At 33.1% G+C, this 22,666-nt stretch overlaps 5 protein-coding genes across 8 annotated transcripts; 3 read left to right on the top strand and 2 right to left on the bottom strand.

Moving 5' to 3' along the window:
- Positions 1-1,749: 1,749 nt before the first annotated feature.
- On the bottom strand, positions 1,750-2,538 carry LOC140970055 (uncharacterized). The gene has a single exon (XM_073431620.1). The coding sequence runs from the start codon at positions 2,536-2,538 to the stop codon at positions 1,750-1,752; it is 789 nt and encodes a 262-aa protein (XP_073287721.1).
- A 1,273-nt stretch (positions 2,539-3,811) lies between these two features.
- LOC140970053 (myosin-binding protein 2-like) lies at positions 3,812-7,611 on the top strand. Of its 3 annotated transcripts, XM_073431617.1 has the most exons (4): positions 3,812-5,306; positions 5,397-5,534; positions 5,633-6,985; positions 7,075-7,611. In XM_073431617.1, exons 1-3 carry the CDS (start codon positions 3,980-3,982, stop codon positions 6,943-6,945), a joined length of 2,778 nt encoding a protein of 925 aa, XP_073287718.1. In that variant the 5' UTR covers positions 3,812-3,979; the 3' UTR covers positions 6,946-6,985; positions 7,075-7,611. The 3 variants fall into 3 exon arrangements, with proteins under 3 accessions (XP_073287718.1, XP_073287717.1, XP_073287719.1); XM_073431616.1 differs by having other exon boundaries at positions 5,633-7,611; XM_073431618.1 differs by having other exon boundaries at positions 5,648-7,611.
- Positions 7,612-9,407: 1,796 nt separating this feature from the next.
- On the top strand, positions 9,408-12,268 carry LOC140970075 (cysteine-rich receptor-like protein kinase 43). Of its 2 annotated transcripts, none has more exons than XM_073431639.1 (6): positions 9,408-9,561; positions 9,683-9,819; positions 9,951-10,161; positions 10,710-10,971; positions 11,396-11,546; positions 11,672-12,268. In XM_073431639.1, the coding sequence occupies exons 1-6, from the start codon at positions 9,486-9,488 to the stop codon at positions 12,071-12,073; spliced, it is 1,239 nt and encodes a 412-aa protein (XP_073287740.1). In that variant the 5' UTR covers positions 9,408-9,485; the 3' UTR covers positions 12,074-12,268. The 2 variants fall into 2 exon arrangements, with proteins under 2 accessions (XP_073287740.1, XP_073287742.1); XM_073431641.1 differs by having other exon boundaries at positions 10,737-10,971; positions 11,672-12,264.
- Positions 12,269-15,293: 3,025 nt separating this feature from the next.
- On the top strand, positions 15,294-16,791 carry LOC140970071 (uncharacterized). Its single transcript, XM_073431636.1, has 2 exons — positions 15,294-15,645; positions 16,055-16,791. Exons 1-2 carry the CDS (start codon positions 15,547-15,549, stop codon positions 16,565-16,567), a joined length of 612 nt encoding a protein of 203 aa, XP_073287737.1. The 5' UTR covers positions 15,294-15,546; the 3' UTR covers positions 16,568-16,791.
- A 2,189-nt stretch (positions 16,792-18,980) lies between these two features.
- On the bottom strand, positions 18,981-20,863 carry LOC140970076 (lignin-forming anionic peroxidase-like). The gene is made up of 3 exons (XM_073431642.1): positions 20,386-20,863; positions 20,116-20,281; positions 18,981-19,551 (listed from the first exon to the last, which is right to left on the bottom strand). Exons 1-3 carry the CDS (start codon positions 20,800-20,802, stop codon positions 19,160-19,162), a joined length of 975 nt encoding a protein of 324 aa, XP_073287743.1. The 5' UTR covers positions 20,803-20,863; the 3' UTR covers positions 18,981-19,159.
- Between the last annotated feature and the right edge of the window lie 1,803 nt (positions 20,864-22,666).

A 22,666-nucleotide genomic window follows, 5' to 3' on the forward strand; every position in this document is an offset into this window, starting at 1 on the left:
TTATTAATTAAAAATGAAAATATTTGGGCCACCTCTATTTTTAGTAATTTACAAAATAATTATTTTCTTATTTGATAAAAATATATTCTCCTCCTTCAAACATCCGCCTCTACTTCCGTTCTATTTTAAAAATAAATCATTGTTTTGACCGCATTTTTCGGCAGACAATCCGGATATATTTTTCTTCTTTTGGTTCTATTCTATTGTCGCCATTGAAAAATTATGAGGAAAATAAATATTTATATAAAAATACATTTATTTTTCCTGGTTAAAATAAAAACATTCTTGATTCAATTTTTTTTTTAATATGTAATAATTTTATATTTTTGGCGCAATGACAGATGNTGATTTTAATATTAAAATGATATTGGACCGATGAGAATAATGGGAAGCCCGTTTCTATACAGGCCCATTTAATTATTTTTTATGGTTATTTGTTGTAATTATTAATAATTGGGACAAAGCCCAATTATCACGCTCAACTTCATCATCCTTTTGGTACGGAAGAACTCTGTACAATCTCCAAGAACTCGATTGGATCCAATTATTCCTTAAAACAATTTTCAGACTTTATGGTTGAGTTTGGTTGAAGAAGGATAAAATAATGAAATGATTAAGAGATAAATGATAAAAAAAATGATTGAAATAGAAAATGATAAAATAATATTATGTTTGGTATGATAATTATGAATGAGATAATTTAGAATCTTTTGTTGAATTGACTAAATTGTCTTTCCACTATTGCGACGGCGGTGATGGTTGGCCGGTGGCGGCAGCGGTCGGCCGTGGGGGTGGTCGGCTGGCTGTGGTCGTCAGAGAAAAATTATGCTATACGGAATGTTAGAAAAATTAAATATTTATACATGCATGTGGGTTTCGCCAAGATACTATATTAGCATGTATTATTGCTTTGAAAAAGAAAAAAAAGAAGATAACACTAACTAATAGATATGTTTATCGTAAATAATTTAAAACCCATCTTTTAAACTTTATATATCTAAGCCATATATATGGAGTCGTTTTGAATGTGAAGTGGTGGGAAGAAAAATGTTGGAGCTCTAGACAAATAGTGCAACATGTTTAAAGTTATCAACTGATAATTAAGAGTTGAAGTTAGCAAGGATTCTAATATAATGAAGACAAAGCTGTTTGAAGATTACCCTTTGTGATGGCAACCAAGTATAGCTAGCTCCTAGGTTGAAAAGGAAGAAGAACATGGAAATGCACCATAAATCTTTGTCTTTACAAGTCAAAAGAATAGCTGTCACTTTGAAAAAGGTGACCACACGTTAAAGTTTGGTTGTTAGTGCAAGAACATTTTGTTTGTCAGGTTTCGAGTATTCTAAGAAGCATATGTCTTTTCATAATCGAATTTGGATGAAACAATTGAAGTACCAAATCATGATCATCCGATTATTGTCATGTTTTCTCAACAAATAATAAACTTTTACAAATGAACGAAAAAAATTAAACGGTAACATAATGAAAAACTATGTATGTATGTAATTTGGATGCTACGTACCTTTACAAGATATCATAATCTCTATATGATTTTTCTTGAAACTATTAAAATTCGGCTATGTTAGGAGTTGAAAATCCAAAAGAAAGATAAGTAATGAAAAGTGGTTACATTTACTTTTGCTCAAGGTGCTGCCTCATCTCCTACCAAATCTGGACAAAGGAATTATATTTATTTTTTTTTCCTGGTTCAATGTGACATGAAGGCAAGAATATGTCATGCTCCTACATTCATTTACTTCTTGAAGTGAATGATTCTGGGTTTTGCAAAGGGCTGAAATCGATATGCCAAAGACTGAGCCATGCATACTTCATTGTTAACTGTTGGCGTTCCTCTTGCAAAACTAACGAGAACTCCTTGTTGATAGGAGGTAAAGGATCCAAGAGCAATAACTGTCCACGAATCTGTGTAAATGATTCGTTCAACCCCAAAAGAAACGTCAGGACATATTCATGATGAGAAAAGACAGCAAGCTCCTTGACGCCTCCGCATGTGCACTGGCCACAAGTACAGCTAGGGCGAAAATTTGATAGCTCATCCCAAAGGGATTTAAGTTTGGTGAAATACACAGCCACTGATTGTTGATCTTGACGAAGATTTATCAGTTCCCGACGCAATTGAAAAATGCGTGGTCCATTCGATTGTTGGAATCTCTCGCGCAGATCATTCCAAATTTCTGCTGCTGATTCAGCAAACAAAATGCTTGCAGAGATGTCCTTTGAAACTGAATTTAAAATCCATGCAATAACGATATTGTTGTTCCTGATCCATGATGAAAAATTCGAATCAGTATCCGCTGGTTTTGCAATCGAACCATCCAAAAATCCCAATTTGTTTTTGACGGTCATGGCAATGATCATAGCTCGACTCCAGGAGGCATTATTATCTCCTGTGAGAGGTTGAGAAACAAGCGAGATCGCCGGATTATCTGAATGATGCAAGAAATATGGGCTTAGCGGATCATCAATGGAGGCTCGCCCAGCTGAAACAAAACCGAAATTTTGAGGAAATGAAGCCATGTAAATTTCCAGAGCTAGCTTCCAGATTGAATTTTCCACAATCTGATTCTGAAAATGGAGCTTCGAACAACAATTATTCACATCGGCCGATCGACGGAGAGCGGCGGCAGAAAAATTGCTCTGATACCATATTACTTCTGGAGAGCTAAGATCGTAAAAATTGTATTCACGTCCCTCTTTCAAGTATGAGCAGTTACATGTATTTATGTACATAAGAAACAAGTAAATATCTCCAACTAATTATGTCAGCTGGCGTTTGACTTAATTTACAACATATTGAGTCTAATAGTAAGAAATTCGGATCTCACACTCATTGTATAAAAAAACATTAACCAAAGATAATTTTAACAAAAATCTCCCTTCCCCACAACAATCTTTATTATTGAAAAGGATAGAACATAAAAAAACACAGTAAAATTCACAGGTACTATGGAGTAAACATGTATTGATTTTTATTACATGGGTAAGTTTCGGTCTTGCATATATTTTAATTAAAATGTTTTAAGATGTGAATGATATGTACAAATGGATTTTAAAATTATGCTTACACGTTTAATTGATGATGACAAGGAAAAGAAAAATAGAGGGATGATATCATAGACATGCATGATGAGCTCCAACATAAGGCATCTATCATTGGGCCCCCACACTTGCTTTGATTTGGGCCTACAATATAATTTCTTGGTCAGTGGGGCCCATCCACTTGGAAGCCCATGGACTAGCATTTTTTTATTTTTATATAAAAGTGTTTTTAGGATCCAAAGTGACACCAAATTATCTGGAATACCACAGAATAAGTGCTTTTACGGATAGATTAATTTCGACATAAATAATTCCACACACTGTAACACTTTTTGGGAAAAAAATGAGGAAGCAAACAAATAGTGCGATTCAATTTGGTCAAATTATAAAAAGTAAATTGGTCTGAAAAAGAAAATTATAGGATAATTAGTACTTTTTTGAATATCTGTCTTAGAGTTCAAACAAACGGAAGAATAACCAATTCTTTGAACAAACAAATCAAACAAAATCAGGTATAAATTTTATTCTCAAAATAATAAATGTTGCTAATTTTTAAATGAATTTTTTAATTTGCTAAATAAATTATTGTGCAACAAATATTAATAAAATTTCAGTATTTCTTTGAAAATGTATTTAAATGTTATTTCGACAAACAATCTTAGATTGCTCATTCTCACATAAAGTGCAAATACAGCAAAATTGCCAAATAAATAAGAAAAATATAAGAATTACAGTGTCTGAAATGCTTTATAAACATCCCTCTTTTGCCAAGTCTTCCTTTGCTGTCTGCCTTGGTCACACAACCTTCCCATCTACTTCTTCTGAATCTTCTCCTCTCTAAACAATTGAGTTCTGTTTCTTTCATTGATTTGTTTATATCTTCAATCTTTGCGGGAAAAGTAACTTCAAGTACCGGGACATGGCTCCAAACAAATTTGCAACCATGTTGAACAGAAATACCAACAAGATTTCCATGATTCTCATCTATGCTGTTCTTGAATGGATTTTGATAGCCCTTCTCTTGTTAAATTCTCTGTTTTCTTATCTGATCATCAAATTTGCTAAGTATTTCGGACTAAAACCCCCGTGCCTTTGGTGTACAAGGCTTGATCATATCTTTGACCCGGCAAAAAGGGGCAAGAATCTGGGCAAGGATCTTCTTTGTGAAGCTCATTCCAAGGAGATTTCTAAACTGGGTTACTGTTTAAATCATCAGAAGTTGGTAGAATCGCAAGAAATGTGTGAGGATTGCTTGTCCTCGCGGCCGGAATTAAATGGTTTCTCGAAGAAAGTTAATTATTTTTCGAGGGTTAGAGATTTTGGAATGAGTCAGATGAATGGAGAAAAGGTATGTGAAAATGGTGAGGTAAGTGTGAATTGTTCTTGTTGTGGGGTAGGTTTGGATAATGGTAATGTCAATAATGATACATATTCCTCTTATGTATTCCTAAAAACACCATCTTGGGATGTTTTGGAATGTGCCCGCAAAAAGGATTTCGCTTTAGATGATAATCATATTCAAGAAAAATGTGATCTCGATAAGAAAATATCACACTTTGCTGCTAATTTGTGGGATGGTGAACAGGTTTTGGAAGATTCTTATGAGTATGAGTTTAATTCTGAACTCGATAGAAGCTTGGAAGTAGCAGGAAGTGAACAGATGAAAACACTAAAAGTAGAAATATGTGAAAACAAGGATATTTTTATGGAGATGCAGGAGGATGAGGCGATTTTAATGGAGGAAAACTCAACTTTGATAATGAAAGATAAATCTGTTCAAGTGTGTGTTGAAGAAGAAGCGCCTATTGAAATTTCTTCTCCACATTTGGAGTTCTTTCTTGACCATAGCGGACAAAGGCTTGTCCCCATTGAGTTGATCGATTCAATAGAAGAACATCAGAGCAATGACAGTTTCATGATTGAACATCATGGTACAACTAAGGTTCAAGAATGTGGTTTTGATTGCGGGCTTCAGGTCCAAGAAGAGGATGAATTTGTTATGAAGACTGTGAGAAGAATAGTGGAGGTGGATTCAGGTCCTGATGTTGATATCAACGCGGAACCTGAATTTCAAGGGCCTGAGTCAGTGGAGATCGAAGAGACTAAAGTTTCAGAGGTTTTTCATGCCAAAAACTTTGAAGAATTTACAGATTTTGATGTAAAGCAAATTCCATCTGAATTAGCAAGTGAGTTTGACCAAGAACTGGAAGGGGCAGAAGGGGAGAAGCATTCTTATGTCACCAATGGTACATACGTTTGTTATTTGAAATAATTTCATCAAATATCGAAGTTACTGATTATATATTGAATTCATACCATTTGTCTGAACAATGTAGCTTCTGAAGATTTTTCTGAAATGGTGACAAATGAAAATGAAGCAGACATCTCAATTGGGACAGAAATTCCTGAATTAGATATAACAGATGAAATGCAAAATCAAGTATCTATTCATTCATATGAAGCAGAACATCATGGTTTTTGGCTCATCATTTTACCATTTTGAAAAGTTTCAAAAAAGATCATAGTTTTTTTCACCCCTTTTAGTCAAGATTCTAAATTTACTTTCTATTAGGTCCAATTCAAATAGAGGAACAGATGGTGGAATTGAAGGCATTATCGGTTCAAGAAACAGATCATATAACGAACAATCAACAATCATTTTACTCGGAGTTATATGAGATTGAAGAAGATAAAGTTCCCGACACTCCAACCTCAGTTGACAGTCTAAATCACTTGCACAAGAAATTACTATTACTCGAGAAAAAGGAGTCCGGGGCCGAGGAATCAATTGATGGAAGTGTTACAAGTGAGCTGGAAAATGGCGATGGAATTGTTACAGTTGAACGTTTGAAATCAGCGCTGAGAGCCGAGAGGAAGAATTTGCAGGCTTTGTATGCCGAGTTAGAAGAAGAGAGAAGCGCCTCAGCAGTGGCGGCGAATCAGACGATGGCTATGATAAACCGACTCCAAGAAGAGAAGGCGGCAATGCAAATGGAAGCTTTGCAGTATCAGAGAATGATGGATGAACAAACAGAATATGACCAAGAAGCCTTGGAGCTTTTGAATGAGCTTATGGTGAAAAGAGAGAAGGAGAAATTGGAACTCGAGAAAGAGTTAGAAATGTGTAAAAAGAAGGTTTTGGAGTATGAAGCAAAGGAAAAAATGAGGATATCGAGAAGTAGTAGGGATGGAAGTGTTAGGAGTGTATTTTCTTCAGGTGCTTGCAGCAATAGTGAGGACAGTGATGGTCCTGATGGATTGTCGATCGATTTAAATCAAGAAATCAAAGAGGAAGGTCTTTTCAGCCCTCAACAATTCACCTCTCCGGTGGATGCAGTTACTAATTTAGAAGAATGTTTAGCAGATTTTGAGGAAGAGAGATTCTCTATCCTCGAGCAGCTTAAGATGCTAGAAGAAAAGCTTGTGGCAATAGATGAGACAGAAGATTCGAAACAAGACAATGGAAATACTGATTTGCATTCTAACGGATGCTTGATGAATGGCAAGAATCACCCGCAGAGAAGAATCTGCTTTCAAACAGGAAAATCGCTTCTTCCTCTTTTCAATGCCACCGTCGACGAAAATGACAGTGAGGTACTGAATGGGGACACAAACATGATCGACTCAGATGGGATGATGCACAACACTTATGAATCTAAGTTTGGAACTGACGACGACAAAGTAGCCATCGAAGAGGAGGTGGATCATCTGTATCAAAGGCTACAAGCTTTTGAGGCTGATAGAGAGTTCTTAAAGCATTGTGTTAGCTCTCTAAAGAAAGGGGACAAAGGAGTGGATCTCCTTCAAGAAATCTTGCAACATCTTCGTGATTTACGGAATGTGGAGTTCCGTGCAAGAAACTTGATGGAAAAGGTATTAATTTGAAGCAGTTAAGGCCTAGAATTTGGATCCAAACAGGAATATGGTACTTCTTTCAAACCTACATTATCAAGATTATCTAATGATATTGCCTATCCATGTACTCCATTTGCCAAATATCATTCATTTTTGCAGCTGTGAATTTGCGAAATACGCAAATACAACGATAGGGATCATCCGAAACTGCCGAGGAATTCTTTTGAAAACCATTTCTTATGAAGGGGAGACTTGATGTTCTTGTTTGTTAGCAATCTTGGCAGAAAAGAAGTTTCATTTTTCTTAGCTTTTGGTTCTTCGTTTCCTAGTTGTCTTGTCTGAGTAGCCCCAAATATTTGTGGGACTGTGTCCATTTCGACCTTTAAAGGGAAGGGGGGGATGATAAGTGCGTGTTTTTGTTGTGTAGTGATAAGTAGAAGTCAGTTTGCGCGGAAGTAGCACCATTTCAGGTCTTCTGTTTCGATTGTCGATTTTTTCCCAGTTTAGGCATGCAGATGAATGGCATATCTATGCTCTTATACAAAATTTAAAAATGTTGGATATATTTTTGTCATTCATTTATATGTACAAACTGGAAATGGGTTACAGATCTAGAACAGCAGATTCCAATTGGAGTAGAGTACTACAGCACATATTTTTAAACTTTGCTCTTGGAAAAGAGGTGAGGAACTTCTTTTTCCAGTCTTGTTATGCGTCAATTTTAATTTTTTTTTTTTTTTTGGTTTGTTTATTATTGGAAGGACATGTTGGTTACAAATATTTCCATTTGGATGTGTATATATATTTATATTAAAGCGAGTGTTTGTTTGTTTGTTTATTTATTTATGGAGTTTAGTTTCTCTCTTTTATATATATTTTCTAGTGTTCATCGATTGATGTAAATTAAAAATAACGAGTAGGCAAAGAGATGCTTTCACAATTGTTTATGCTTAAAGCATAAGCAAACTTTTTGGGTGGTCGATTATTATTTGTCCTTAAAAATATTAATAAACTATAATTAATTAATTCACAGCTCATAGCGCCGTTCAAAGAAATGATTGCGCTTGAAGTTCTACTTTCTTCTTCTATTTTTTTTTTTTTGAAAAAAGAAAAAAATAAGTCCTGATGTCTCTACTAAAGACTAAAGAAAGTAATTTTGCATAAATTTTAAACAGAAGTGCATAATCCAAGGTATGATAATACGGCTGCCTAACCTTTTAAAAATATTTTATCCCGTTCATGACACTTTCCAAATATTAGTTCATATCAAAACTTTAATAAAGATTGTTTGCCACAAACAATTCGAGATGAATAACTTTGGTATCGTTTGGTTTGCTGTATTATTTATCTATATTTTAATCCAATTTTTTATTCAATTTAATCTCATGTTTGGTGCATCGTATTATTTATCCATCTACTAATCATTCATCTTACATCAATCAAATCATCAATCATTTATCTCACATCAATCAAATATTGAATTGAAATTACAATATTACCCTTAATAAATAATATTATAAATATTTTATTAATGTTTTCAAAAAGACAAAACGGTAATATCACATTATCTCAAATTTAATCAAATTAATTAATCAAATCAAACATTATATTACTTATTATTTTTATATATTTTATTATTAAAAAATATTACTTATCTCCATATTATTTGTCTCATATTACGAACTAAACGGTACATTTACATATTATTATTACAAACTTACTTTAGGCACACGAATTATGATATGCTTTGGCATATGAAAGCACAATTAGAGTGGAGTAAGAATCATTTAATTTTTTTAATCGGTCAAACAAATATACTGATAAAGAATATATAAATAAAAGAATAATATCACTTGAATTTTATCTTATTTAACTAAATCAACTAAATAACCCGAGTTATTTAATATCTTAATGGCAATAAATTTTCAATTTGGAATGACAATTCATTAGTGACGACTTTTGTGTCATTTGACTTTGACTTAGTAACTAGTTGTACTGAATGAAAGTTGAAGTCCCGTCTCTATTCAAATGTATTGTTTTTATTAGATTTATATGCTCTATCTGTAACATGTACCCGATTGACTATTTCCTATGAAGTATACGAACTTGCATCAACATTTCGGGGAATGATATTATATACTTTACGACATGTGAATTCTTTTTACTGTAATATCACTTTTTTTTTAGCATTACTGTAATTTGAGTTAGGAGAAATCCCTGAGAGTTTATTTTCTCTTGGTAAAATTTGCTGAATTTTCTAATATAAGTTGGTGAAATGAATTACAAAATAAATCTATAATTTTGTCTAAATTAAATAAACAAAAACTTTCATATAATAATCTCACGTTTCAATTTGTGAGATGAATGTATATATATACAAGTCAAATTGTTTGTATGGAGACGCATTTATGGATCAATTTATGAGATGTAAATGTATTTACAAGTCGAGTCGTTTTGCCAGAGGAACAAATCCATTTGACGCGTATTTATCAGAATGAATTGTCCTTAAAAACCGGGAAATAAAAAGAAAAGCGCAAAGTTTTTATTTTTTGTATCAAATAATTTTGTACATGAAATGGTTGGATACGATGACTAAATCTAAAAGCTTCTTACAAAACCTGGTGAAGCCCTTCACATCAAGAAAAGGTTTCTTTTTTGGTGAATTTTAATTACTTAGTCGTTTGATTTTTGTTTTCTGTTCGTTCAAATTTAATGGGTTTTACGGGATTTGCGTGTGTTTTCCGTTGCTGTTCGATCTGTTCAAAAGATCAAAACGAAGCGGACTTGAAGGAAATTGCAGCACAAGCACAGAAGAAGTTCTCTTTTGAAACTCTTGCAAAAGCAACCAACAATTTTCATCCTGAGCAGAAGCTTGGGGAAGGGGGATTTGGCCCAGTATTCAAGGTTAAATTAGTTTTCAAGACCGAGCCCATGAATGAATAACGTGGATTTAATTGGAAAAAAAAACCTTAGAAATGAGTGTGATTTTCTAATCAAGATTTGATTTTGGTTTTTTGATATTTGATATTTTTTAGGGTAAATTGGCTGATGGGAGATTAATAGCTGTAAAGAAGCTGTCACAGAGGTCAAGTCAGGGGACGAAAGAGTTTAAAAATGAGGCAAACTTGTTGGCCCTTGTTCAGCATAGGAATGTGGTGAACCTGTTGGGCTACTGTGTGAAGGGTGCAGAAAAGCTTCTTGTTTATGAATATGTTGCTAATGAGAGCCTTGACAAACTTCTATTCAGTAAGTACTTTTAGTTAATTATGCGTTCCGTATCACCATTTGGATCTTTGATTATAATTATGTGGTCAGAGAATAAAGTTTAATAAATTATCCGATCATCTAGTTGGTCTTGGAATAGTTGGTTTCAAGCATTGGTCTTAGCTTTGATTCTTGTATTAGAAAAGCTAGGGTTATTCAAATGTTCACTGTACCCTTTTTTTGGTTACCTAGGCTTATTATATTTCATGTATACAAACTACACATTTAGCAAGATGGATGTGAGGATTTATGTTGGAATGCTTAGAGAATTTGTTTTAATTTGAGTACAAAGATTTCCCATAACTTTAATGTAGGCATACTCTTGTTCACGAACTATTAGAAATTGTTTGATTTCCTATTTAGTTGGGATTCTTATTTGTACCTTATGCTCTAAAGAATTAGTTGGTCGAACAAGGATAGTCCCCAAATGATTCCATTTTCTGCTGCTGATTAACTTTGTATTTTTAGCGTTGCACAGTATCAAAACAAAATTTACCTGCTTCTTACAGCATTAAAAATGAAATTTCCAGTATCGATGTGTTGTAATAATGATTTAGAGTCTCACGGACGAGAAGTTCTTGACTGGAATCGAAGGCGTGACATGATAACAGGCATTGCAAAAGGCTTGCTTTACCTTCACGAGGATGCTCACTGTTGCATCATACACCGAGACATCAAAGCCAGCAATATTCTACTCGATGAAAATTGGGTGCCGAAGATTGCTGATTTCGGCCTTGCACGTCTCTATCCTGAAGATCAAACACATATTAACACTCGTGTAGCTGGTACCAAGTAAGTCTCCATACCCATAAAGAATATAATGGTTTTTCTGTAAATGTAGCTGGTACTAGCTTTTCTGTCCAGTGAAAGGATTGAAAGGTCTCCGATGAAATAGAAAACTAAATCTATGTTTTGGTAATTTGTCTTTAGAATTAGTTGTTTCTTCATTTTGGATATGTAGGTTATGGAGATTTATAGTTTTCTTATTTTTAACATCACCAAGCTGCCAAATCTCTAAAGCAAGAGGTAGAAAAGCTGAAAACTTCGAAAAAATGGATAGTAATTGTTTCCTAAATGGTCGTCGTATTATTTCTGAAACACTTTTCGTATTTGACCATCCTAAACTGTAATTAGTACGTGGTGATAACATCCAAGTTCATTTTACTTGGTGGCAACTGGAAAAAATTAACCAATGAATGTGTTGATTTGTTAACAGCGGCTACATGGCACCAGAGTATCTCAGGCATGGCGATCTCTCTGTAAAAGCCGATGTGTTCAGCTTTGGTGTTGTGGTTCTTGAGCTGATCAGCGGACAGAAAAATTCAACGTTTAATCTAGACCCTGATTCTCAAAGTTTACTCGAATGGGTGAGGACTTGATCTTTCATTCAAAACGATGTTGACGTCTAAAACCTTCTCTATAGTTTAAACACACAGATTATTAAAGTGCTATCATGATATAATTTGGATACTTTTGTTGTCTACATTTTCAGGCATACAAGCTGTACAAGCAATATCGGATAATTGAAGTAATGGATCCTACGTTGGGACCATCATCAGATAGAGATCAAATATCAATGTTTATACAGATCGGATTACTCTGCACCCAAGAAGATCCACACATACGGCCCGACATGCGACGCGTAGTCATGTTATTATCAAGAAAACCGACTGTTCTTGATGATCCGATCAGACCTGGGTACACTGATTCAAGGTACAGAAAGCCTCGCAAGCCAATTACTCCATTTTCCAAAACAGGAAGTTCCGGTGAATCAAAGTCAAAATCCTTCGGCTCTACGATAGATACGCAAACTGCAACGGGGACAGCAAGTACTTCGCGATTCACGAGCCAAATATTAGATTCGAAAAAGGGGAAGCAACAGATGCAAAGCTAAGCTTCTGTATTTTTGGAAATATTCTTTCCAATGTATTGTTTCTGTACAGAGACACACACACACATGAGAGAACATAGGGATGTATATTTAGCAAGGTTCTAAAAAGCGTGAACCGCTCCGAAGCACAGACGTCGAGCTTCAAGCTTTTCAAGCTTAAGCGAGATTAACACGGGCATGAAAAAGCGTTTTTTATCTTTAGTGGTATTGTAATTATTTCAAACCAATAAATAGATAAAATAATACATAAATATGATAAATTTAAGTCTGATCCATTAATTCTCATGTTTATAAAAACATAAAAATCTCAAAATTATAATATTTATTTGTTTTTGCAATTAGATCACATTAAGAAATAGGCAAAAAATTGTGTGAGACGGTCTCACGGGTCGTATTTGTGAGACGGATCTCTTATTTGGGTTATCCATGAAAAAATATTACTTTTTATGCTAAGAGTATTACTTTATATTGTGAATATGAGTTGGGTTGATCCGTCTCACAGATTAAGATCCGTGAGACCCACTCTAAGAAATACTAAATATTTGTTAAATCAGTAATCATAATTAAAATATAAAAATAAACATCTAAATTATAAAATTAATTTATTATTTTAAAATAAAAAAACATATCTTCAAAATAAAAAAATTTAAAAATAAACAAATGTTATTAATTGTGTTTAAACACGCTTAATTAAATATTTTAATTACGCTTAATTAGTTTGACCGTTTTTTTCGTTTTTCTCGGAAGTGGAGTGTTTTTGTCGAGTTTCAAGCTTAAACGGACTTTTTAGAGGACTGATATTTAGATTGCAAATTATTGAGTTTGAGAAAACTATATAATAGTCTCTTCCGACAACGCCTTATTATAAGATAATAAATTTTTTTTTGGTATTTATTATTTTTTTTCAAAAAATATTTAATGAATATTTTTTAAGTTGAATGCCTGAATACGGTATATGTTTGCTTTATTTTCAAAGAAATGTTTCTAATGTCGTCTCATTTTTCTTATAAAAAATTGAATTATATATATATGTGTGTGTATGTATGTTTCAATGTATATTTTTTAATAAATACATAAGATAGCTTATATATATGAGTAGGTCTCTTGTGAGACGGTCTCACGAATCTTTATCTGTGAGACGAGTCAACACTAGCGATATCTACAATAAAAAGTAATACTCTTAGCATAAAAAATAATACTCTTTCATGGATGACCCAAATAAGAGATTCGTCTCACAAAATACGACTCGTAACACCGTCCCACGCAAATTTTTGTATGACCTAATGTTTGGAATCTTTGGATAAACAAAAGTCAACACTACGTCACCGTATGTATGGACCTAACTTTGCTAACGTGCTCCGGAGGTACACCTGAACGCGACCTTCTGTTTCTTTGCTCCTTATAAATAACCTGCACCCACCCTCAGTTGATTAACTTAATATTGATTAAAACTAAGAAAATTGAAGTATAACTCTTTTAAAATTAACGAAAAGTTTGAGTGGGTTTTAATTAAAAATTGGGATCAATTCTTCAGCTCAAGTTGACTACTCTTTTATTGGTGAAGAAAATTGTAAAACTTTGATGTTGTGTTTGAATTGAATCATCTGAAATACACGATTTCAAATTTATTTTCATTGTCAAATAAGATAAATTATGAAAATTTAAATCAGTCTTATAATTATTCACACAAAATTTTATATATATCATAATAAATTTGAAATTCATTTGATTAACATAATTGTAATGTAAATAAGTGAAATAAAGTTATGAGTTTGAATTATTTTGTTGTGTAAGTTATTTCTTTTTTTTTTTTTATTACAACACACGCGAGGGGAGGGATCGAACCCGGGGAGCCAGCTAATCTGGCGAGGGGTGTGACCACTGAGCTACAAGCCCGGTCTCTGTTGTGTAAGTTATTTCAATAATGAAAGTAAATTTAATCCATGAATTTAATATTTTTCATCCAACCACAAACTGAATAATTTTTTAAAATTATTATAAGGACTATTAAAAAAGGAATATGTGTTAGAATAGTATATATGGTTCATTTAGAAGCTAAGAATCGAATTTTCGAAACTTTACTTTGAGATTTAATAATATTTTTTTATTGTCATTTCTATATCCCCTGAGAATCTTAAGTTTCAACATGAGCTTGGTGACGCAATTATTAATTAATCCATTGTCGATAAATTTAAAATATTTGATTATTTTTAATGGATAAATTCACAATTATATTTTGAATAATTCACACGCATGTCACATTTATACAAAATCTGTGAGCATCTATTTTCCAATAAATATTAAGTAATATGTTATAAAAGAAACAGAGCCTTCTTCTTTTATTCATATATATTTCGGCGGCGGCGTTTAGGGGATTTTGACTGTTTTGACCGAACGGACATTTGTTTCTATTTTAATTTTAATAAAATAATAAATATCAATTAACTCTCAAACAAAAACTCATTTGTACATTAAAACATTATGGTGTTATTTGAATATGATGATAAATTGAAATATATATATATATATATATAGTTATACGGCGAATTTACTGTATGAACTGTAATATTAATTTTATAATAACTATACTATGTATATAGTGTAAGAACTGTAATATTAATTCGCCGTATAATGCATGTTTCAATTAATTCATGTGTGAAAATTTAAAATGGGGGAGCATAATCTAATTTTCCGGATTTAAATATTTTGATTTTGACAAAAACTTGTGTGAGACGGTCTCACGGGTCATATTTTGTGAGACGGATCTCTTATTTGGGTCATCAATGAAAAAATATTAATTTTTATGCTAAGAGTATTACTTTTTATCATGAATATCGGTGAGGTTGACCCGCCTCACAGATAAAGATTCGAAAGATTGTCTAATAAGAGACCTAGTCTTTAATTTTGTTTGTAAAATGTTGGCTAGTCTATGAATATCTAAATGATTTATTTTTAGTAAATTGACCAAATTTTTTAAAAGATAAAACGATAATAACATCAACATCGCAACAAGATTTGAGTTACGATGTATTTGACCAAGTTAGAACTTGTGGTGAGCCAAATAGTGGAAATGAAAATGAAGTTTATAAATAAATATATGTATACATTTTTTTAAAAAAAAAAGAGCAGAGGTCCAAAATTTGGAATGTGAGGGTAAATAAGTAATTGCAAACAGAAAATTTAAAACAATGAAAGAAATAACACAGCCACGTCAACGATCCACGTGACAAGGTTGATGAACAAAGAGAACCCTTGGATGAGAACCCAGAAGCCATGCCCTAGCCGTTGGATGTCATCCAGTTATCGATCTAGCTCCGATCTATTGCCTCCTTTTAAATCCCTTCCCACAGCCCATGTTTTTAACCCAATTTCTTCGCCCTTCTACAGTTCCTCTCCGTCTGGTGAAGACCATTTTCCATTTTTTCCTCCGAGTACAGCTTTAATTTTGCTTGAATTTTTGAGTTTCGTTAGTGAATATGGCGGCTGAAGAACAACAAAGTTTCCATCCCCAATTCGCAGCTCTGGCTCAGCCTCCTACTCAAGTTTTTCCACCTACGCTGCCTCTGTATCCGGAGGTATGATTTTTGTGAACCTGCATTTTCTTCAAAATTCCGTTCGAATGTGTGATTTACGGCGGAAGTTCCCACCTTTTTTTGGTCATGCTTCGTTTTCTGATAGTCGTATTATTCTAATTTCCCTTGCTAACTATGAAAATTAACTCGAAATTTCAAAATTTAGATCGTATAAATTGCACCCGGTTAACATTTATCGACCAGCTTGAAAGCTACTCGATCGTATGGCATTTTAGAGATCGGCTTATCCGCAATTCAGACGCAACTTTTTTAGCTTCTTTCCACACTCAGAGTTCGTTTTGCATGCGTTTTCCATTAGATTCTTCATTTCGGACACAATTTCTTTTAGGTGCACGATTTGTTTTCTTCGGTCTCTCCATTGTTTCTTCAAAGACGTGGGATTATTTTGCAGATGATCTTGACAGCAATTGAAGAATTGAACGAGAAGAACGGCTCAAACAAAACTTCGATCTCGAAGCACATAGAATCCACCTACGGAAATCTCCCACCCGCTCACTCCACTCTCCTCACGCACCATCTCAACAGGATGAAATCTTCGGGCCAGCTCGTGTTTTTCAAGAATAACTACCTCAAACCCGACCCCAATTCGCCACCTCGCCGCGGCCGCGGGCGTCCCCCGAAACCAAAGGCTCCGCTTCCTCCGGGAACTGTTCTTCCACCGCCGCGTCCTCGGGGACGGCCCCCAAAATCCCGTGATCCTTCCGATGCTCCGCCACCTCCAAAACCAAAGCCCGATCCTGCTACTACTTCAGTGTCGGGCAAAAAACGAGGGAGGCCACCGAAGGCTGCAGCGGAGCAGGTAAGTGCCGATATCCCTGATACATCTACTACTGGAGAAGCGCCACGGGGGCGTGGCCGGCAGCCAAAGGTGAAACCGGCTGTAGCAGCGTCAGTAGGGGCTTGATAGGAATAAGTTGAATAAGTTTTGGAAATTAATGCTAATTTGTTGGTCTGTTTGGTATTTTTTCGTTTATTTATTAGTCCTTGTAGTTTGGGTTAATTCTAATTAAGGATGGTGAGTTAGAGCCAGCGGTGCTTTGTTGTTAACCTGTGTTGTAAATTTAATGGAGTTGTATTGATGAGAGGGCAAAAAAAGATTTTTTTAATGAATATATCCTCTATTAGAAAAAGATTGATTGATTATCTTCCAACTTTACACAATAAATTTTGTTTTAAATTATTTGATTTAATGTCATTATTTGTTGGAGTTGTTAATTTTTTTGGATATTTGTTATGTTTTTATTCTCCATTTATTTTAAACATTACTCATGTAAATCTTAATTTAAACGTTTCAATAACGTTGAAATCTAATAATTATCTTTGTTCGGTAGAGCGATGGAACCATAATATTTGATCTGTTATGTGATTTAAAAGATTTGAATTACATCATTATTATCGTATATAGTTTTTTGATAAAGATCATTATAATAAATTTTTTATGTTATTAAAGCCTTAATTTAGTAAAAGTTAATATGAAAAACTTTATTGTTGTGTCTATAAATTTAAATATATGAGGTAAAGAGAATATATTTTAATTGGAATCAATTTTCAAATTCCGTTCACAAAATCAATTATTACATTGAATTATATTTTTACTATAATCATGCCAGTTAAGTCAAATTTAATTTTATTTAATTAAAATAATAAAAACAAGGATAATTAAGTAAACAAACTTAGTGACACCAATTCATCTCACTGACATTATAACTTTCTTTTCTATAAATCTGTAATACATATTTTAATATTGAGTACCAGTTTAAATTATCTTCATCTCTCTTTAATAAGGCCTGAGTAATAATATAGGTATATGGATTGGATTCCCAACAAATTTTATTTTTGGTATCATTGTGCTTTTGCTTTCACTTTGAATTAGGCGTGGCTGCCTTGTAACATTTAAAAAGAAAGTGCATCGGAAAATGTGAATTTTTCTGTTTGTTTGAATTCTTTAATTGGGCATGGCAAAAGATGCTAGGGTATATAAAGTTAAAAAGAAGGAGAGAAATAAATAGTTTTGAAAAAAAGGTCGTTGTGAAATAAATATGGTTTAAACTTAAAATTTATTTTTATTTTTATTTTTTATTTACCATTGAGCATTGTTATTATCTATATCGCAAATTTTTATTTTTGGTTATGTAATCGTTCAACTCATATTCTTAATAAATTATTATTTTTTCAATTTTAGTTGTGGACAAGTTATAAATACGGTTAAAATGGATATAAGAAAATTAAATATGACAAACTCTAGTGAGGTTATATCACATGTCAATTCAATGAAGCTGATCTTCCATCCAATCTAATTTATAAAAAAATATTATATTTTATATTAAAATGATTACTTTTGTAGTTATAGATTAGATCGACCCGTCTATATCCGTGAGACTGTCAAGTCAATAAATAATAGGCACTACAAATCAGTTTTAGAAAGGAGAACATTTTAAACACCATAGAAAGTAGGATGGTTGTACCTGTACGTATCATGTGATATTTATGTTTTAATTTAATTTTCTAATAAATTATATGGAAAATCAACATCCATTAACATGTGTTTTTCACCTATACTAATTAAAAATGATAAAAATTTATACGAACAATGAATTATCTACGTACATTTAGATGATTCGAAGAAATATGAACATTGATTATTGAATTCAAAATTTATGTAATTCAAGATACATTATTTTTTAGTAATCGTCATGGATTATGTAATGGAACAAAGTTGAGTAATCAGGTATAAGCTAGTATTTTCTTGATTACACCAATTTATTGTGCCCAATATACGTTTATTTTATTCACATGAAATAAATGTTTATTTTCATTTTCTCAAGATGGAATTTTTGTAAACATATACAACATATTTACGGAAAGATTTCTTTCAGACATCGAGTGCAAGAACTATGTATATATATCTGTGTGTCGAAGTTATCGTGTCCCCCTCTATGCATATTTAGATATTATGAATGGAGCCATCATGGCATAAAATTAAATCTGTCGATGAATTCTAACTAGAAATCACGTCAAAGTCTATTCCCGATTTTTTTTTTTAAAAAAATAAATTAAATTCTTGAAAATGACTGCTAATCATTGTTCTAGGTCAAAACATTGAATTTGGAACCGGCATCATCAACTATTTTAATTCCATTAAATTAATCTATATATATATTTATATATGTATGTATAGTTTCATTCGAGAAATAGCACGAAGAAGGATGTAGAAAAGGAACACGCGCAGTTATTTTTATTATGCATGAGCAACCTCTTGTTCATTTTACACTTGACATGAAGAAACTTACTTTTTTGAATGTGGATACACAGGAGAATATGAAAATCCAGGGTATACGTACAAACCGATTTGGCATAATTTATATTCTACTTTAATTATTTTGATTTCAGCCACAAAGTGTGCTTGCCATCCCACAGTTATTTAAATATGACATATGTAACTATAATAATCAGAGTAGAATTACTTCAACTCAGACAAAAACCTAACGCGGAGAACTTAGTTGATCGAGCTACAAACCCTTCGGATGATTCCATTTGTTCCTAGAAGCGGGGAAATGTCACTCATTTTCACCATGGCACTTGCAAAATCAGATTCAAATGTTTGAGGATTCGAGCTGTATTCAGATACGATACTGTCTGCGGATCCATTATTGAAAAGAACTTGATCCGAGTGAAGGAGTCCTTTTAGCTGTATCAAATTCTTGAAGTAGTTATTATCAAACGAAGCTGGTGTCACCAAATCGAGCGGGGCCAAGTTATTGTCACCTCCACTTTGAGGGCATCCCCGTCTACGTGTGCTGGCGAAGCCGGCATCTATTCGTTCGGTTCCGTTGCTGTAGATACGAGCTCGGAACGAGACACATTGGGCTTGGCCTATTGTATGTGCTCCTGCATATACATGGAAATAGAATGTGAAATACTCTCTTCTTCCCAATTATGTAATACACGTTTCTTTCTTCTTCTTTTTTTGTACCAAACGTTAGTTATGTACCTCATTTAACAATAATTTTTTACTCCTTTATTGATATAAACTTATTTAATTTGAGGTCTTGTCATTAACTAGCTATTAGAAAGATAACAAACAATTTATATAACAACTCATTAAATAAAATAAAATTAAAAAGTTTTTTGTATACTTGATATTTTCAATGAATTTCTTAAGCTTTGGAAAAAGATAAACAAGCCTAAAAAATTGGGACGAAGATAGTACTATTTTCGAGGGAGATACATGCTTTCAGACATGTCGAAATATGTGTTTTTCAAATGATTTTAAGGGATTGTTATTTATAGGGACATTTTTTTATGGTGAAGTACAGGGACAATTAGATGAGAAAATATATTCTTAGCAGCCAAACTAGACTTGTCTGTCTGGTTATAATGTATATACATGTTGGAAGATAATTATATTTGGCTATTCAGCTGTAATTTTTGCGTGGAAATATTGAATACTACCTGATAAGGCAACCATGTCCCTTTCGTTGAGTCCTTTATTTGCGAACCTTGAGATGAGAACGTCGAGATTTGAAGAAGGACCGGGAAGATCTGAGTTCGCTTGCGCACGATTGGCCGTTGTTGAATCCCTTCTCCCAAGTTTCACTCCCCATGTTGGACCTCCAACCTTTTATTATGGACCAAAAAACAATCGAATTGCACTAAACTATTTGACCATAATTAAAAACGTACACATGAAGTTCATTGAATTAAGAAATACAGTATTCTTACGAGAACTGATGAATCGCGGGCGGCTACTGCGAGTACATCAGCACAAGAAACGACTCCAGGACATACAGCCTCGACCGCGCTCTTAGCGGCTTCTATGACCTCGAAGCCTCGTGTAGAATTAACATTAGGGAATGCAGTCTTCTCACTTTGAATTGTTGAGGTCTCATCGAGCAGGAGCGATGCATCGCAGCCCTGAACGAAGCAATCGTGAAAAAGGAGACGAATGATCGAGGCGGCCATGCGACGCTCTTTGGACACGGCTTGTCGGATGGAATTTTGGATGGTAGTAAGTGCATTTGGGCACGTTGTGTCGTAAAAGGTTGTGGATAGTTGTGCTTGACATGGCATGTTATATAACAAGAATAAAAGTGTAGCAAGCTTCAACAATTTGCCAAATGAACTCTCAGATGAAACCATTTTTTAGATTTTTTTAGACAAAAATCAAAGGGTTTTTTTTGCTAGTGAATTCTTTGATGATTGATCAGAAGGAAGGGATTTAGGCTGTTAATTTATAGGAAAGGAAAGAGTTTACTTCGGCTTTGTACAACGCGTAGTTGAATTAACTAATCTATTTTTGAAAATTATCTTAGGCATTTGTTTTTCTATTTTGAAAACTATTAATCTGAGATTGATGAACCAATCTTTATGCAATTGGAGATAGAATCTAGAATAAAGGTAATTTTATCTTTGATTTGCTTCTCATTTTACAACTCACATTTCTATAATTATTGTAGCTGGTAAATGAAGAAATGCAAGAATTTAGATATGATACAACACAAAATTACATTTATTAATAATTATTTCATATTTTATTCAAATTATTTCGATAAATCACATAGGATATCGACACCCGTAGGTGAGCGGTGAATTTCCGACTACAATACACTGTCTCCTACATATGTCGCAATTGCATCCAATCTCGCCACCTTGTGACCCTCGCGGAGTCGTTAAATGAGTCAAAGCACAATCTTAGTATGCAGAGCCTCAGTGTTGTCCCGGATTGTAAGGACTAATTATGTATAATCACAACTACGGACTTTTCCTCTCGATGAATGATAACCACTTGGAAAGTCCGAGTGAGGGTTGTTTGGTACAATCATCGTATGATTACCCATCTGCATGATTGAACATCTTGCTTTTACCATGAAACACGGTACACAACATAATAGATGTTAGTCTCAACCTCAATCGACCTTTATCCTTATTTTTAGGCGGCTGAATCGACTAAGAACAAATTTAGAATATACAATGTTTACAAATGAGTTTCAATATCGAATTACAATTCATTCGTATTAAAGTATAATCAAGGATTTTATTTATACTGATTGCATGAGTATACAGATAAAGCAAAATGAAACAATAAAAATTTAAATTATATTAAAATAAAATTTTTTTTATTACATTTGAGTCAATAATTTCCTATCCAACCATTGGCTTACATGACATCTACTCTAACAAAGACTTGTTAATTGAACAAATTACAAACATAATCATAATACTCACTTTTCCCTATCTACTTTTTTTTCCCCACTAATTATTACATTATTTCAAAATTTTTATATAACCATTTCAATTATATTAATTAATTGTCTACATCACACATCAACTTCCAAAGCTTATATCAATAATATCATCAAACAATAGAGTAAAACTTTGCTAAAATAGTTTGTAAACTCGAAAGTGATAGCATCCAAACTTTTGGGTTCACAAACATAAATAATTGATAATTTTATTATATAATTAAGTTTGTTTATCTTCTTATATTTTAACTTGGGATCTTAAAACACAATAACATATGATTTTGATGTTCGTCATGAGTTATATATGGTGTTTATCTTCAGGAATAAAAAATTTATTGTGCTTTATCTCGATTCGTCTAGTTGTGGTTTTGAAACCAATATCGAAAAAAACGGTTGGATTTTTTTTAAAGTAATTTTAATTTGGATAAACAGTACAAAGGAAATTGATATCGGAACGTGTGCATCGGATTGGGTCTTTGGTTTGAAATTTCAGCCTATTCAAAGGTATAATTTGAACTTTGATTAGTCAAAAATATGGATTTGGGCATTTTGTTAAAGTCTTCTTAATGACAATTTTATATCCAAAGCATTAAATAGAAGTTGAAAAAGCAACGATTAGTTTATTTGTCAAATGTTTTTTTACTGATCAATTATAATTTTTACTTATACAGTTACGACATTAAACAATAATTAACACTGGAATACGCTCATGATTATTTGTCAAACGTTTTTTGAGATTCTTAGATGAGTTCTCATTTACA

This window comes from Primulina huaijiensis, unplaced genomic scaffold, assembly GCF_012295235.1.
Source record: "Primulina huaijiensis isolate GDHJ02 unplaced genomic scaffold, ASM1229523v2 scaffold43333, whole genome shotgun sequence".
Taxonomy (NCBI): domain Eukaryota; kingdom Viridiplantae; phylum Streptophyta; class Magnoliopsida; order Lamiales; family Gesneriaceae; genus Primulina; species Primulina huaijiensis.

Excerpts from the sequence above, each read along its gene's own strand:
- LOC140970055 (XM_073431620.1), bottom strand. The coding sequence starts at position 2,538 with ATGGCTTCATTTCCTCAAAATTTCGGTTTTGTTTCAGCTGGGCGAGCC.
- LOC140970076 (XM_073431642.1), bottom strand. The coding sequence starts at position 20,802 with ATGGTTTCATCTGAGAGTTCATTTGGCAAATTGTTGAAGCTTGCTACA. Across the intron at positions 20,282-20,385 it reads CCCGCGATTCATCAGTTCTC|GTTGGAGGTCCAACATGGGG; the intron begins GTAAGAATACTG and ends CCATAATAAAAG. Across the intron at positions 19,552-20,115 it reads GGACATGGTTGCCTTATCAG|GAGCACATACAATAGGCCAA; the intron begins GTAGTATTCAAT and ends ATGTATATGCAG.
- LOC140970071 (XM_073431636.1), top strand. The coding sequence starts at position 15,547 with ATGGCGGCTGAAGAACAACAAAGTTTCCATCCCCAATTCGCAGCTCTG. Across the intron at positions 15,646-16,054 it reads CGCTGCCTCTGTATCCGGAG|ATGATCTTGACAGCAATTGA; the intron begins GTATGATTTTTG and ends ATTATTTTGCAG.
- LOC140970053 (XM_073431616.1), top strand. The coding sequence starts at position 3,980 with ATGGCTCCAAACAAATTTGCAACCATGTTGAACAGAAATACCAACAAG. Across the intron at positions 5,307-5,396 it reads GCATTCTTATGTCACCAATG|CTTCTGAAGATTTTTCTGAA; the intron begins GTACATACGTTT and ends TGAACAATGTAG. Across the intron at positions 5,535-5,632 it reads ATATGAAGCAGAACATCATG|GTCCAATTCAAATAGAGGAA; the intron begins GTTTTTGGCTCA and ends ACTTTCTATTAG.
- LOC140970075 (XM_073431639.1), top strand. The coding sequence starts at position 9,486 with ATGAAATGGTTGGATACGATGACTAAATCTAAAAGCTTCTTACAAAAC. Across the intron at positions 10,162-10,709 it reads CCTTGACAAACTTCTATTCA|TATCGATGTGTTGTAATAAT; the intron begins GTAAGTACTTTT and ends TGAAATTTCCAG. Across the intron at positions 10,972-11,395 it reads ACTCGTGTAGCTGGTACCAA|CGGCTACATGGCACCAGAGT; the intron begins GTAAGTCTCCAT and ends ATTTGTTAACAG.